Source organism: Antechinus flavipes, chromosome 2 (assembly GCF_016432865.1).
Source record: "Antechinus flavipes isolate AdamAnt ecotype Samford, QLD, Australia chromosome 2, AdamAnt_v2, whole genome shotgun sequence".
NCBI classification, from domain to species: domain Eukaryota; kingdom Metazoa; phylum Chordata; class Mammalia; order Dasyuromorphia; family Dasyuridae; genus Antechinus; species Antechinus flavipes.
Window position 1 is genome coordinate 482,609,730 of NC_067399.1, and position 14,963 is coordinate 482,624,692.

Consider the following 14,963-nt stretch of genomic DNA (forward strand, 5'->3'; position numbering starts at 1 on the left):
TCCTATTTGTGTGTGGTATTTTCTTCTTTATCTCTTATTTTCAACTTGAGATCTTGATTTGTGACTTTGTGCTCAGTCCAGCCTTTTTGGATGGATGGAGAGATCTAGGTTGGTCCTGTCTCCTTTTTAGTCTATGTGCTTTTGCCTCTGATGGTATAAGTAGGCTGGCTCACATTATTCCCCAACCTCTTCCTTAAACTTTGTCTTTTGATCTCTTGGTGGTCCACTGCTACTCTTGGCCTCCAGCTAGACCATCTCCTTCTTGTACTACAAGTTGACATAATCCTTGGTGTAGTCCCTGGTAAGTTTCGGCTGGTTGGTGTTGATTTTGGTGGCCTCAGGCTGCCTGCAAAGCATAGATACCAGTGTCTAGGTGTAGTGTTGGCCCTATTTTTTACTTGAGCTCCTAATGTATGAGGACTGCATAGCCAGGTTTTGTCACCCTGAGCAGTGACATGTGTAGATTCTCTTTGTGCCTTATTCTCTTCTAACAAGCTGGTTTGTAGATATGACTTTAGTTGCCCAGTCCTACATTGGGCTTATTGCCCTTTTCCTCATAGCCTGTCTGAATTTGAATTTGCTAGTGGTATCTTGTTCTGGCTTTCCTGTTGTTCCTTTTTACGTACCTCTCTCTGCTGGCTTCCTGCTGTCTTTATATACAGTTTTGTACTAGCTAAAGAAATGTATTTCCATGTTTTTTTTTTTTTTTTTTTTTCATTTTATCATTCATCTTGTGGGGATCCTTTTCAACTATTTATGAAGGTTTATATGGGAGAAGTGTGCATTTCTGCATTTAGTTGAACTTGCCAATTTGACTAAAAAAATCTCATTTGGTTCCTTAAGAGTAATCCAAAAAGGAAGTGCTGGCCCCAAATATTAGCTCCTAGCAGTGCTTTTATGCCTCTGCTATACCTGCTATTTCCTTTATGTTTGTCTGCTGAGGGATCATTTGACATAGTGAGACCAATGTTGGAACCTTTTTTCTTCTGTTACTGTTAGCTCCCAGGTGTCATGTTGTACTGAAATGACAGGCTGGGCCATACCTATCCTAGTTGTGATGATAGACTGCCCATTCTTCATCAGAATGTCGTTCCAGCTTTCCTCCATTAAAACTCTGGTTATGTACAGACATTCTATTACCCAAGAACAGGGCATTATTTTTTTTCAAAGGTTGTTCACACAACAGAAAGTAAAAAAATTGCTTCTTTGAATGTGTGAGTCTTTCTGTAACACTTCTAAAATCTTGGCTTTAAGACATCATACCTGTCATAGTAATTTTAGGAGTAAAATGCTTTGATTTTCTTTTAAAGCAGAGCCTTAGTAAAGCTAAAAAATCCATGCTACCCACCCTTAGTCAAGTTTTATTTGCACTTTATTTTGATTGTGCAGCATTTGTTACTTGGATATAAAGTGTATTAATTTTGACCTTATGATCTTTTTGATGTTTAAGTGCTTTTAGCAAGAAGAGAAATAATATTTAGCCCCTATACCTTGATGTTGAGTTGTCTTCTCATCCTGCAGCAAAGAAAGTATAGCAGTCAAGCATGTAATATTCAGTAGAGGCTTTGTAACAAATTATTGTAATTTCACTGTATTCTGTACTCTGGGAACATTAGTGCTATCAAAACACCTTTTGGTAGTTTTCAGGGCAGAGAAACACAAATGGTCCATATTATGGCCCACATAACAGGGTCTGATAACCTCTTAGTACCTAGCAAAAGTAAGAAAGGTTAGGACAAGAAAAGATGAAATGATTGGCTGACTGTCATTGAAGTATATAGACTTGGAATGGTTGATCACCATTTTTTTCCTTTCTATTTTTTTTTTTTAAGAGATTAGTGGAGAGACTTTAGTTGTTTTTTTCCCCTTTTATAATGTTTGCCACATTTTATTATAAATTCTTATAAAAATATTTTATTATGAGTTTGACAAATAGCACCAACTGTAAATATTTCTGTGTACATAAAAAAGAATAAGAGGATTGTATATGAAACAGAAACTTTTGTATATAGCTTGTTTTTAAAAATTACATAATGAATTTAACAGAATAGTGTTGATTTTGGCCTGCTTATCTATGTCCATTTCTGAATTTCTTTCTGTTCATAATTTAAAGTATTTTTTTTAATTTAAAGTATTTTTTAAAAAATGTTTCACTCAATTTTTTACTTATTATTTTGCTATGAGTCCTATGAGCACTCCCTCCTTTCCCACTGTATGTCTCCCCTTTCTACCCTCACTCCTCCCTTAAATCCCTTCCTCATATCAAATTTAGTTTAAAAAAAAAAATCCATACATTGTCTGTGTCTGAAAAATGTGTTTCATTCTGCACTTTACTTCTCTGCTAAGAGGTAGGAGACATGATTCATTCCTAATCAGATTCCTTTAATCATGATTGGTCATTGCATTGATCCAAATTGTTCAGTCTTTAAAATTTATTTTTCTTTTAATATTATAATATAATTGGTTCTCCTGGTTCTCTCAACTTACTTTTGCCTTAGTTGTAAATCTTCATTTTCTCTGAATCTGTCCCTTTTACAATTTGATATACCTCAATATTTCATTTTAATTATAAATTATAATTAGTTTATCTCTTTTTCAGCTTCTGGGCTATAACAAAAAATGCTGTTATAAATAACTTTGTGCATATGGATCCTTTCCCTATATCTTTGATTTGGGGGTATTAATTCAGTAGTATTATTTCTAGGTCTAAAGTTTAGTTTACTAAAGCATAGTTTATTGAACAAATGGATATAATTCCAAATTGCTTTATAGAATGTCTCAACAGATTGACAGCTCCACCAACAGTTCATTAGGTTTCCTGATTTCCTATAGCACTGCCATCAATTATCATTTTTCTTTTTTGTAATTTTTGCTAATCTGATAGTTGTGAAGTGGGATTTTAAAGTTAATTTAATTTGCAATTCTTTTATTACTACAAATTTGGTGCATTTTTCCCTATAGCTCACATTTCTTTTGAAAACTGGGAGAGCTTTTATTTCTTTTTTTAAAAGAAAATTTTTAAAATTTCTTTTAATAGCATCTACACATGCTTTTCTCAAAGAAATCTCAGAAAGTTTTTAACTCATATTTTTATGGTTAACACATGAATGTTTTGGATTTTAGAGTTTAGAGCCTGAACATAAATGAACACACAATTAAATATTTAATTCTCATAGTATTAAATGTTTAAGCATACTATTATTAATATCTCCTTTTTTTCCCCAAAGGTCAGTTGCACTATAATGAAATTATTTGCATGACAATGAAATAGCTAGTAAGTGCTAAGTTGTGATTATATGATTCTTTTTGTGTATTATCTGAATGAAAATATGGATTTTTCTTTCTTTAGGCTCAGTTTATGAACCTCTTAAAAGTATTAATCTTCCAAGACCTGACAATGAAACTCTGTGGGATAAATTGGATCATTATTACAGAATTGGTAAGCAAAGAATGGGGAATAAGTGTTTTGAATATCCCTATTTTAGTAGTTACTTTTTACATATTTATTTTATCTTTTTTCTATGAAAGTATTGTTTTTGACATCTGGTTTGTTAGGCCTTTTATGCACTAAGAAAGAATATTCTAATAACCCAAGGTTCTGTTTTATCAAGAGTTGAACTGCCTCTACCAATAGAGATTACAACCCTTATAACACTTTGTAGATAGACTTAAAGAGTGGCTATTGCTGTAAATAGGGGGCCTCGTGGGAGTAGGAATTGGGTTGATTTTGACCTCAATTATGCATATGTGTGTATATGCATATTTTATATATGTACATAAGCACTAGTGAGTGCAGTTTCTTCAATTAATCTTTCCTTGATCCTTCAATTTTTTGTGTTCTCTTCCCCTTCAAATTACCTTCTGTTTATTCATTTGTAAATATGTTTTTCTCCTAATAGATTATCAATTTATTTACAGTATGAACTATTTGAATTTTGTTTATTATTCTGAGCATCTATCACAGTGTTTTGTACATAAAAAGCATTTAACAAATGTATTTCAATTGCATTGAATTGAAGTGTATGCCTGTGTAAAATTATAAAAATCCCTTGGGACATAGTTCTGCTTTATTGAAATTATTAATAAAAATGCTGCAAATTAATAACTTAAAGTATTTACCTCTCAGCATTGAAACAAATTTATTTGGAGAAAAAAGGAGCTTTCTTTTTTCAAGGCTTAAATTCTATTGAAGAACAGAATATTCTAAGCATTGAAAAAGTGTTTCATCAGTTTTGATAACATAAACTGTTTGATTTAATCTATTTTGGAGGAATATAGCATTCATCCATTTTGAGACTGAAAAATAAAAATTAAAAAGCTTTTATGAAATGACATTATGTATATTTGCATTCCAATTTTTAGGACTTTTAAACAGAAACAGAATCAGAAATTAACTTCAGCCTGCTATTTATTTAAATGAAACTTTAAGGAACCTGTTTATATGATGCTGTTAGATTATGTGAGAGTGGTTCTAAATTGCTGAAACAGGATCTATATGATGTATTAAACAAAATTGATCTCCTAGTGTGAAGGACAGGGACAAAACACTTCTTCACTTGACAAAGCACCTGAAGTTCTGGGTTCTTGTTTGATCTATTGACATTTTATCATTTTGTAGGTTCATTGCTTTTGCCATCCCTATAGAGAAAGTGACAGTCCAATTTACTCATCGCCATTCATAGTGGCAGTAGCAAACATATGCTGCTCTTTGCCATTCATCTATTTCAGGCTTTTCTCACTGAAACTGATTTGTTTCCTTAGTTGGAGAGGTATTTTGAATTGACTTCTAATGGTAATTCTCAACTATTCAACTCTTTTGGAATTGTCAGCAAGGTTACTGACAAAAGAACATCAGTGAAGGAGACCAAGAAGTCATGTTAACTTCTAAATTCATCTATCTAGGCTTTGATACTGCTAAAGCATATTTAACTCTTTTTTAGCCTGCCATGGTTTCAAAGAAGAGAAAGAAATCCCATTTAAACTGAAGTGACTTTGAAATGATTTTTTCATTTGCCCTTTTACTAACAAAAGTTTTATGGTGGGAAAAAAAAAAACCATTTCAATGTTATTTTCTATGTAATTAGTAATTTAAAAAACTTAGGAAAACAGGGTGTTATTCTAAAAAATAGGGTATAAACATTTTTGCAAAGAAAATGGATGGATTTTTTTATTCATTTTGGGTCATGTTTCCAATTTCAGTCAAATCAACAGTACTGCTATATCAAAGTCCAACTACTGGTCTCTTCCCCACAAAAACTTGTGCTGATGACCAGAGGGCCAAAGTTCAAGACAGCCTTTACTGTGCTGCCAGTGCCTGGGCATTAGCACTTGCATATAGGTAAGTGAGTTTCCTTGACTTGAAACTCTTAGATAAGTGAAATATTACCTGCTAGCAGATCCTGTTTGGAAGCTCTTTGCATTGGTTATTTGTATTGGCAGTTTTCTAGGACACTGCATTTCAGATTATCTTAATTTCCTTCCATGCTTTCACAATTTACCACCCTAGATCTCTGCCTTATATGACATTTTTGAGGAAAAAACTGGCCACAACTTGATTCTGGGCTCTTTGCCTCAGGTTTAGTGGAGTGCCATTTCCTAATACCAATACACACATCTTCCCTGCCCTATTCTTTTTATTCCTCACTTATCTGAGCCAGGGACCCAGAGTACTGCTGTGTTGCTGTTGCAGCCTTAACAAATTTCTGCCTTTTAGATTTGGGAGATCTATGGCACTGAAAGTAGAGGCAGAGATCAGGGTATAGAGTTGAGTTTTCTGTGCTTGAGCCAAACCCTATTGAAGCATAGAATACTGCCACAGGACTATCAAAGCCTGAGGAAATTTCTGTCACTTTAATTTTGGATCTTGAAGACACTGGAAGAAAGAAAGTAGCTTTGGATTTGGGACTAAATTATGTTGCAAGCTCATGGATCATTTAGTGCAACCTTTCTGCTAGGAGCAAGTGGGTTTTATTGTGGGCAGTGGGGGGAGAGGCTGATGACAGAACAAAAAATTAACATTAGTGTTTATCTTGTTTGGGTTCTTAGCATCCTGAACTAATGAAAGAGCTGAAATTGCTTAGTTCTGGTATGTACTTTCTGCTCATGAAGAACAGAGAAAGTGTTTTATCTACCATATTATTGGTCAGGTCAGATCCTCTTTATTTTATATATTAGTAAATTTAGACTAAGAGAAGAGAAGGGAGGTATCCCCTCATCACTTAGCTACTGAAAAGTAGGTTGGGCAATTGGAATCCAAGCTTCTTGACTCCAGAGCACAAGCTCTAGTGAATGCTACTTTGAATATTTTTGTATTGCTCAGACCTTTGTTTCCATCTAAAATCTTTGGAGGAGGGGATATGCTCATGGTATGATCTCTGGGTTAAAGGGATACAGAAAGTTTAGTTGTTTCTTACATAATTCCAAATTGATAGTTAATAAGTTGGATCACTTCACCATGCCATAAGCAATATACCAGTGTCTTCCTATAGACTCTCTAACATTGACTATTACCTTTTGTCTTTCTTAAAGAGTATAAAGTAAAATTTCACAGCTATTTTAATTAATTATTAAAAGGATTTTAATAAATCCTTAAATTAATTAAGGAATTTTTTTTTACTATTAGCAATTAGCCATGTTTTCATGTAGTTTGCAGTTTTTCTTTTGAAAACAATGCTTATCTTTTGATCACTTTGCAATTTATATTAATGTAAGCTAATTTAAAGTCTGATGACTTTAAAAATATTTTTATTAAGATATTTTTTCTTTTGACATTGCCTGCATTTACCATTGAATCCATCTCCTTCCTTTACCCAATGAGTCATTGAGTCCATCTAATAAAGAATTTTGTCAATATTTAAAAACAAATATACTTTCTATTCCTGCTTTTCAATTGTCTTTCTTATTCTCCCTTAGTTTATGTCTTTTATGCATAAACTTTTAATTTCATGTCAACACAGCTATCTTTTATGATCTCTTCTAATTCTTTTTTAGCTAAAAATTCTCTTTTATATTAATAGGCATAAACCCCAAGTAGTTCAGTCATAAAAATAAAAACCTTAGCCCAAAATATTTATAGCAGCACTTTTTGTGGCAATGAAGTTCTTGAAAGAACTTAGTTGTTCATGTATTGGGTAATAATAAAACAAATTATATTATACGTGGCGTGTAGAAATGTTAGATATGAAGCATTCAAAAGAAGACATATATGAACTTTAAAATAAAGAGATATAAGCACAATAAAAAAGGTATACACACTAACTACACCAATGTAACTAAAAACAATATCAAAAAAAAAACCCAATAAAATAGAAATTGAATGCTATGTAATTATAAGGACTATTGCCATAGAGAAATGATATGAGAATATAACTCCCTCCTTTCTTTGGACAATTAAGGTAGACCTTACATAATAATGTTAAACTTATTTAAGGTATTGATTGATTTTGCTGAGCTTTTTATTTTTATTTTATTTATTTATCTTTATATTTAATAATAATATTAAATTGTTGTTATTTTATATTTAAAAATGTATTCTTTGAAGAGACTCCTTTGTGGGAGGAAATGGGTAATTGCTACATTGGGAAGTGAAGGTGTTATAAAAACAATTCAAATTCTCCTTCTAACCAAAGTTGTGAATCAGTTAATCAGCCATCATTAATTGCCTATTTCACATCAGGTTCTGTGGATTCAAAGACAAAAATGAAAGATTCTCCGTAGAGAATTTTCCATTTTTGTCTTTGAATACACAGTACATCCATCTGACGAGATGACATATATGCAATTAAGTACATATGAAGGATATAATTAAGATTGTAGCACTTTTTATTCATCTGCAGAAGGCACATTTAGAGTTGAAATTTTTATGTAAACTGAATTTTTGTTGGGTAAAAAGGCTTTATAATTGGCATTTATTTAGGAATAAACTTTATGCCTTGCCCAGCTTAATATGGTGTAAACGAAAAATAATTAATTCTTTACAGCTGAGTTATATTAACTGTTAGTATTACATTGCATCACTGAATATATTCTCTGGCTTCCTGTCTTATTAAGACTTATCCAAATTTCAGGAACTGAAGATAATTTTCACGAAGTGTTGAAGTATTGAAGTAGACAACTGAAAGTCATGTTGAGGTGGTAGAATAGAGTATTAATAGAGGTACCTCCCTACCCCTCATCTGACTAATATTGATTTCTGTGGACCATTGCTAGCTTTAAACTCTTTGATTCTTTCTACTAACTGACAAAAGCCAGGTTTTTTAGTGCTTTTATGAGACTAGACTTTAACATAGTCCTTGTTAAGGCACCTTGAGTACAAATTTAGATGTCTTGTCTTCTGGATCTTTTTCTTTTAAAAAAATTTTAACTTATGGAATAAAACAAACATTTCCATAACAGAATTTAATAAAAAATATCATTGCACAGTAAATTGTAAATATATTATGAACAATTTGCTTTTCTTTTAAAATACATAATAAATTATTTTGTAAATTTCTTTAAAATTTTTTTCCTTTTCCCCCCACACAGAGAAGGGTATCATTAGACACAAATAGATATAGATAGATAAGTAAAATTATTCTATACATCTGTTTATCAGTTCTTTCTTTGAATGCAGATAGCATCTTTCTTCACATGTCCTTTATAGTTAATTTGATATTTATTACAGTCAAAATGACTTATTCACCCAAAGTCTTTCTTAAAACAATATTGCTATTTCTGTTTACTGGAGCTTCTTAATTAATTAACAGCTTTAAATTCCATCTTCCCATGCAAGAATATGACAGGGTTGATATTAAGGGCAATTTTATCTTCTAGCCATATTACTGAATTTTCTAAAGCAGAAGGTGTTTTTTTAATTTTAATTTTTTATTTCTTTTGTAAAAAATTGATTTAATATTTTCCCCAGTTATATTTTAATTTTTTTTTACATTTGTTTTTAAGATTTTTGAGTTCTATGTTCTCTTCCTTATTCCCACTCACAATTAAGAAACCACATATAATCCTAGAAAATCATCCACAAACCTACTCAAAATAATTCACAGCTTTAGTAAACTTGCAGGATATAAAATAAACCCATATAAATCATTAGCATTTCTATATATTACCAACAAAGCCCATCAGCAAGAGATAGAAAGAGAAATTCCATTTAAAATAACTGTAGCCAAAATAAAATATATCAGGACCTACCTGCCAATACAAACCCAAGAACTATATGAACACAATTACAAAATACTTCTTACACAAATAAAATCATATCTAAACAATCAGAAAAAGATCTATTGCTCATGGATAGGCCAAGCTAATAAAAAAAAATTACAATTCTACCTAAATTAGTCAACTTGTTCAGTGCCATACCAATGAAACTGCCAAAAAATTGTTTTGTAGAACTAGAAAATAATAACAAAATTTATCTGGAAGAATAAAATGTCAAGAATATCAAAGAAATTAATGAAAAAAATTACAAAGGATGGTGGCTTGGTAGTATCAAATCTAAAACTATATTATAAAGCAACAGTAATCAAAACTATTTGGTACTGGATAAGGAAAAGAGTGGTGTATTGGTGAAATAGATTAGATGCACACATTAATCAAGGCCTATAGTAATCTATTATTTAATAAATCCCCAAAGTCCAGCTCTTGGAATAAGAACTTACTATTTGCCAAAAATTGCTAAGAAAACTGGAAAATAATGCATCAGAAACTCAGCATAGACCTACATCTCATATCCTATACCAAAATAAGGTCAAAATGGATATATAATTTGGGCATAAAGAATGATACTATAATCAGATTAGGAGAACAAAGAATAATTTACCTATAAAATCTTTGGAGAAGGGAGAAATTTATGACCAAAGAAGAATTAGAGAACATTATGAAAGGTAAAGACAACTTTGATTATATTAAATTAAAAAGTTTTCGCACAAACAAAACCAACAGAAACAAGATTAAAAGAGAAATATAAAGTGGGAAAAAATCTTTATATCTAGTATTTCTGATAAAGGTCTAATTTCTAAAATATATTAAAAATTGTGTCATATTTATAAGAATACACATCATTTCCCAATTGATAAATAATCAAAAGATATGAACATATGAACAAATAATTTTCAGATGATGAAAATTAAAGCCATCTATAGTCATATGAAAAAATGCTCTAAATCATTATTGATTAGAGAAGTGCAAATTAAAACAATTCTGAGTTACCACTTTACATCTCTCAGATTGATCAGATTGATGACAGAAAAAGATAATGATAAATACTGTAGGGGACATGAGAAAACTGGGACACTAATACATTGTTGGTGAATTTGTGAAATTATCCCAACCTTTCTGGAGAGCAATCTGGAACTATCAAGTTGTGCATATCCTTTGATCCAGTAGTGTTACTACTGGATTTGTATCCCAAGGAAATCATAAAGAAGGGAAAAGGACCCACATGTGCAAAATTGTTTGTTGCACTTCTTTTTGTGGTAGCAAAGAATTGAAAAAGGAGTGGATGCCCCAAAATTGGGGAATGACTGAATAAGTTGTGGTATGTGAAGATAATAGAATATTAATGTTCTATAAAAAATGATGAACAAGCTGTTTTTAGAAAGCTGGAAAGATTTACATGAATTGATGTTGCGCAAAACAGGGAGAATAAGGAATACATTGTACACAATAACAGCAAGGGTTGTTGTAATGATCAACTACAAAAGACTTGGTTCTTCTCAGTGGTTCAGTGATCTAAAGCAATCCCAATAAACTTTGGACAGAAAATGCTATTCGCATCTAGAAAAAAGAACTATGGAGATTGTGAAATTAACACATGCTATGCTTACTTCTTTTTTCCTCTTCCATGGTTTTTCTCTTTTGCTCTGATTTTTGTCTCCCAACATAATTCATAAAACAATGTGTATTTCAAAAATAAAAATTTAAAAAGAAACCACATATGAAGTTGTACATTTCCATAAAAGTCAAGTTGTGAAAGAAAACAGAGATCTCCCACCCTAATGAAAATTAAAACTGTCAAGAAAAAATAACTTAAAAATAGAGAAATAGAGACTGCTTAACTCTGTATTCACACACAATTAGTTCTTTCTCTGGGTATGGAAAGGATTTTTCATCATAAGTCCTTCAGAGTAGTTGTGGATGATTGTATTACTGAGAATTTGGTGCAGGAGAGACAGCCCTATGCGAGAATGGCTTTCAGGGATATGACAGGATAGTTTCAGCTGCTATTTGTACTCCAAAGTTATTTACAGCTGGTCATCTCAGAACATTGCAACCAAGCAACCCAGCAAAACTGAATATAACCCTTGAGAGGAAAAGGTGGTCATTCAGTGAAATATTTCAGAGAAGCCATTTTGAAGAACATGCAGTTATCTAAGTCAGAGCTGGGTATTATAGAACCCAGGTCCTGTATCACTAATCTGTGATACTTTACATAAATTCTGTTAAATATATTAATTGTGACAACTGCTTAGAGAAGAGATTATCAAGGGAATTAAAATTTTGTAAAGAATAGTTGTTAATGATTATAATTTGAAAGATGGATTTAATTTAAAATTTTTTCATAGTTGGTAAAAATCTATCTTCTCTCCCTTTCACTGAAAAAAAAGAAGAAAAACAAAACCCTTGTACAAATATATATAGACACATGAAACAGATTCTCACATTGACCATGTTCAGATAGAATAAGTGTATCACATTCTGTACTCTGAGTCCATCCCCCTCTTTGTGAAGAGGTGAGTGGTATATTTCATCATTGGTCTCTAGAACCTTTTTTTGGTTATCATACTGATCAAAGTTTCTAAGTCTTTCAAAGATGCATATATTTGCAGCAGTGTTGTTATTGTATACATTGTTTTTCTGGTTTTGTTTACTCCATTCTCATCATTTCACATATGTACTCCCAGTTTCTCAGAAATTATCTCATTTATAATTTCTTATAGAATAATAGTATTCTATTACATTCAAGTATTTTAACTTGTTCAACTGTTCTCCAACTGATAGGCAGTCCCTCACTTTCCAGTTCTTTGGAAGTTTAAAAAACAAACATCCAAAGTGCTATATGATTTAATCAAGTCACTTTTTGTATAGTTTTGATTGGATACTTTAGAAGTTAGTCTGTATCATTAAAGAGTTGGGGGAAGGTGGATCCATGGAGGCATTTTCACCAAGCCCTCATGAGCTAATGAGGGTTCTAATCATAGCTTATACCCTGGGACAATTTTAATGCTACATGCTTTTGTTGATAGACAGCTTATTTAACAGCCTGTTCACTGTGATCATTCCTTGACTTTTACATAGCCATAAAAACAGTCCAGAAAAGAATGTAATTACTTCTAAAATTTCTTAGCAGCATGTACATTATGTGACATGAATTTATCTTTGTTTTTGCATCTATTTGTTTGGTGCAGGAGAGACTCCCATGTGAGAATGGCTTCCAGGGATGTGACAGGATAGTCTCAGCTGCTTTGTACTCATTCTCTGACTTAAGTAAATTCTACCCAATAGTATTGCTTCTATATAATGATTATTCCCTTCCAAACTACTAAACTTAATTTTTATAAAAATTTCCATCCACTTTTATCGTTAGTCATAGTTTTAGACATAATTTCTTTCTGCTTATTGAAGGAAATTTTGTTCTTCTAAAGGTGGAAGAACCAACCAGGGGAACTTCTATTTCGTTATCATATACATGGATAAAGAAGGAATAGGAGTATCAGTTACTGAAATAGAAAAAAGAAAGCAACTTTCTGGAATAGTAACTTCCTGGAGTTTGTGATACAGAGTAGCACAATTACTTAGGTAATCTGACTTTCATCCTAGGTTTTGATAAAACAGATTTCAAGAGGTTCAGAGAAAGATTAGATGGAATCCCTTTGGAATAAAATTCTTCAGAGTAAGTCAGGATAGAGTGAGAAACACTCAGTGAAAACCTGAAAAGACCAGTGTGGTTAAACATACACTAAGACATTTTCAGTAAGACTATTAGATTGACTGTTAAGATTTAGCTGATATATTTAATTTTGCTTTTTTTCTCTTTATTTTGTTACAAGACATGTATATTTGGATCAGTCAGAGAGAGGATAGTGTTCATAAATCAGAGTCTTGATGTTAGTATAATTAATTGCTTTTTTAAAGAAAAAAGGTATAGAATATGTGTGCAAGAATGAATACAGGGGCAGCTAGGTGGCGCAGTGGATAGAGCACCAGCCCTGAATTCAGGAGGACCCGAGTTCAAATCTGGTCTCAGACACTGTCTAGCTGTGTGACCCTGGGCAAGTCACTTAACCCCAATTGCCTCAGCAAAAAAAAAAAAAAAAAATTAAAAAAAAAAGAATGAATACAAATGAATATAAAATTCTGTGAGAATGTCAGATTTCCTAAAGATCAAACTGAGTTTAGATTAATGAGAATTAATTTGGAGTTATATTGAGGGAAAGAGGACAGTTAAAAAAAGGAATAGAATCACTACTTCTGTGGACAGGAAGATAACTGACAATATAAGAAAAAATGGTGCTTAGTTCTCATTTGCTACTAAAAATAGTGCTACTTTGAATATTTCCATTCAGTCCTTGGAAAAGAGTCCCTTCAATTACTTTCCAGATTTATTGAACCAATTATTAATGTGCATATATTTTCATAGATTTTCTAAAATTGACTAGCTCTTACTTAACCATCTTTGCCAATCTTAGGATTGTGAGGTAATTTTTTTTCAATATTGTTGTATTTGGATTTCTCTTATAAGGATTTAAAACTTTTTTTTCCCCATAGTATTTCTTTTTTACAAAAATAGCCAGTTAGCTATTAGAGAACAACTTTTATTATTGAAAATTTTTGTTAATTCTCAGACTCTCAAATGTGGAATTAATGAGATCAGACTTTAAGGTTGAGGAACTGGAAAAGGATAGGTGAACTTTGAGTTTTGATCCAAAACATATGGCTTAGTAATGGGACTAGGGAATTGTTTTGTCAAATGAAGTATCATAAGTTTTAGTGAAACAGGAAAATAGAGAGAGGTACAAATTGTATTATAGTGTTGGATTTGGAGGTAAAGGACTGGTTTTGAATCCTAATTGTATCATTTAGTTCCTCCCTCTGTTATCTTGCATATTACCTAACCTCTCTAGACTTTACTAATTTTTTCACTTGTAAAATAAGGAAACTAGACTAAATGATCTTTGAAGTTCTTATGGCCCCCTAAATAAATCTTTGTTAAACAGTTAAGTAGGTTCTTTTTTTGTTTGCTTGTTTAGAAAAAAGGAATTGAATAATAATATTATAAGCAATTAAAAAAACATTTTCTCTTGGTTTTATCTGAAGGATGTAAACACTTTATTACTATAATCATATTTTTGATTAGGACTTATAATTTAAAAATTTTCTAAAACCAAATTTTTAAAAAAGGAAAAACATATTGGTATAAGTTTTGCCTTGAAATGATCCAGTTTCTAAAAAGGAATATAGAGAGTATATACCTAATTAGTATCACAAATTTAGATCTGATAGGGACCTTAGAGGCCATCTGGGTACATTTTGTTATTTTGCAATGAAGAAACTGAAGTCCAGACAGGTGTTTTGTCCAAGGTCACATAAGAAGTAAGTGACAAAATCAGGGTTTTGAGCTCCATTCCTTTGAATCTAAGGCCAGTACCCTCTCTACTGTGCCACACTGCTTCTGAAATGATGCCTTTATAATTTTATTTTATTTATTGCCTTTAATCTAAGATCACATATTTAGAGGAATAAGGGATCTTAGAAAGTTAACAGTAGAATTTTTCTACTTTTACTTTTTCTGTTCAAATAGTGAATAATAATAGATATATAATCTTCAAGAATGTTAACTTAAAAGTAGAATTTGTAGAGTGAATATTGTAGTATTTTGAATCAACCCGTGAAAGTATTAAAATTACATTTCATTTACTTCAGAATGTGCATATAATTATTTGTCATAACTTTTGTATCTCTTTTTGCCATAC

The 14,963-nt window shown here is 31.6% G+C and overlaps 1 protein-coding gene across 5 annotated transcripts in view; it reads left to right on the forward strand.

Annotated features, from left to right (window-relative positions):
• PHKB (phosphorylase kinase regulatory subunit beta) overlaps positions 1-14,963 on the forward strand; it is a 234,724-nt gene that overhangs the window by 28,512 nt on the left and 191,249 nt on the right. For all 5 annotated transcript variants that reach the window (XM_051979792.1, XM_051979793.1, XM_051979796.1 and 2 more), the window contains 2 exons: positions 3,350-3,439; positions 5,200-5,338. In XM_051979792.1, coding sequence (XP_051835752.1) covers positions 3,350-3,439; positions 5,200-5,338 — 229 coding nt within the window. The remainder of the gene's footprint in view (positions 1-3,349; positions 3,440-5,199; positions 5,339-14,963) is intronic.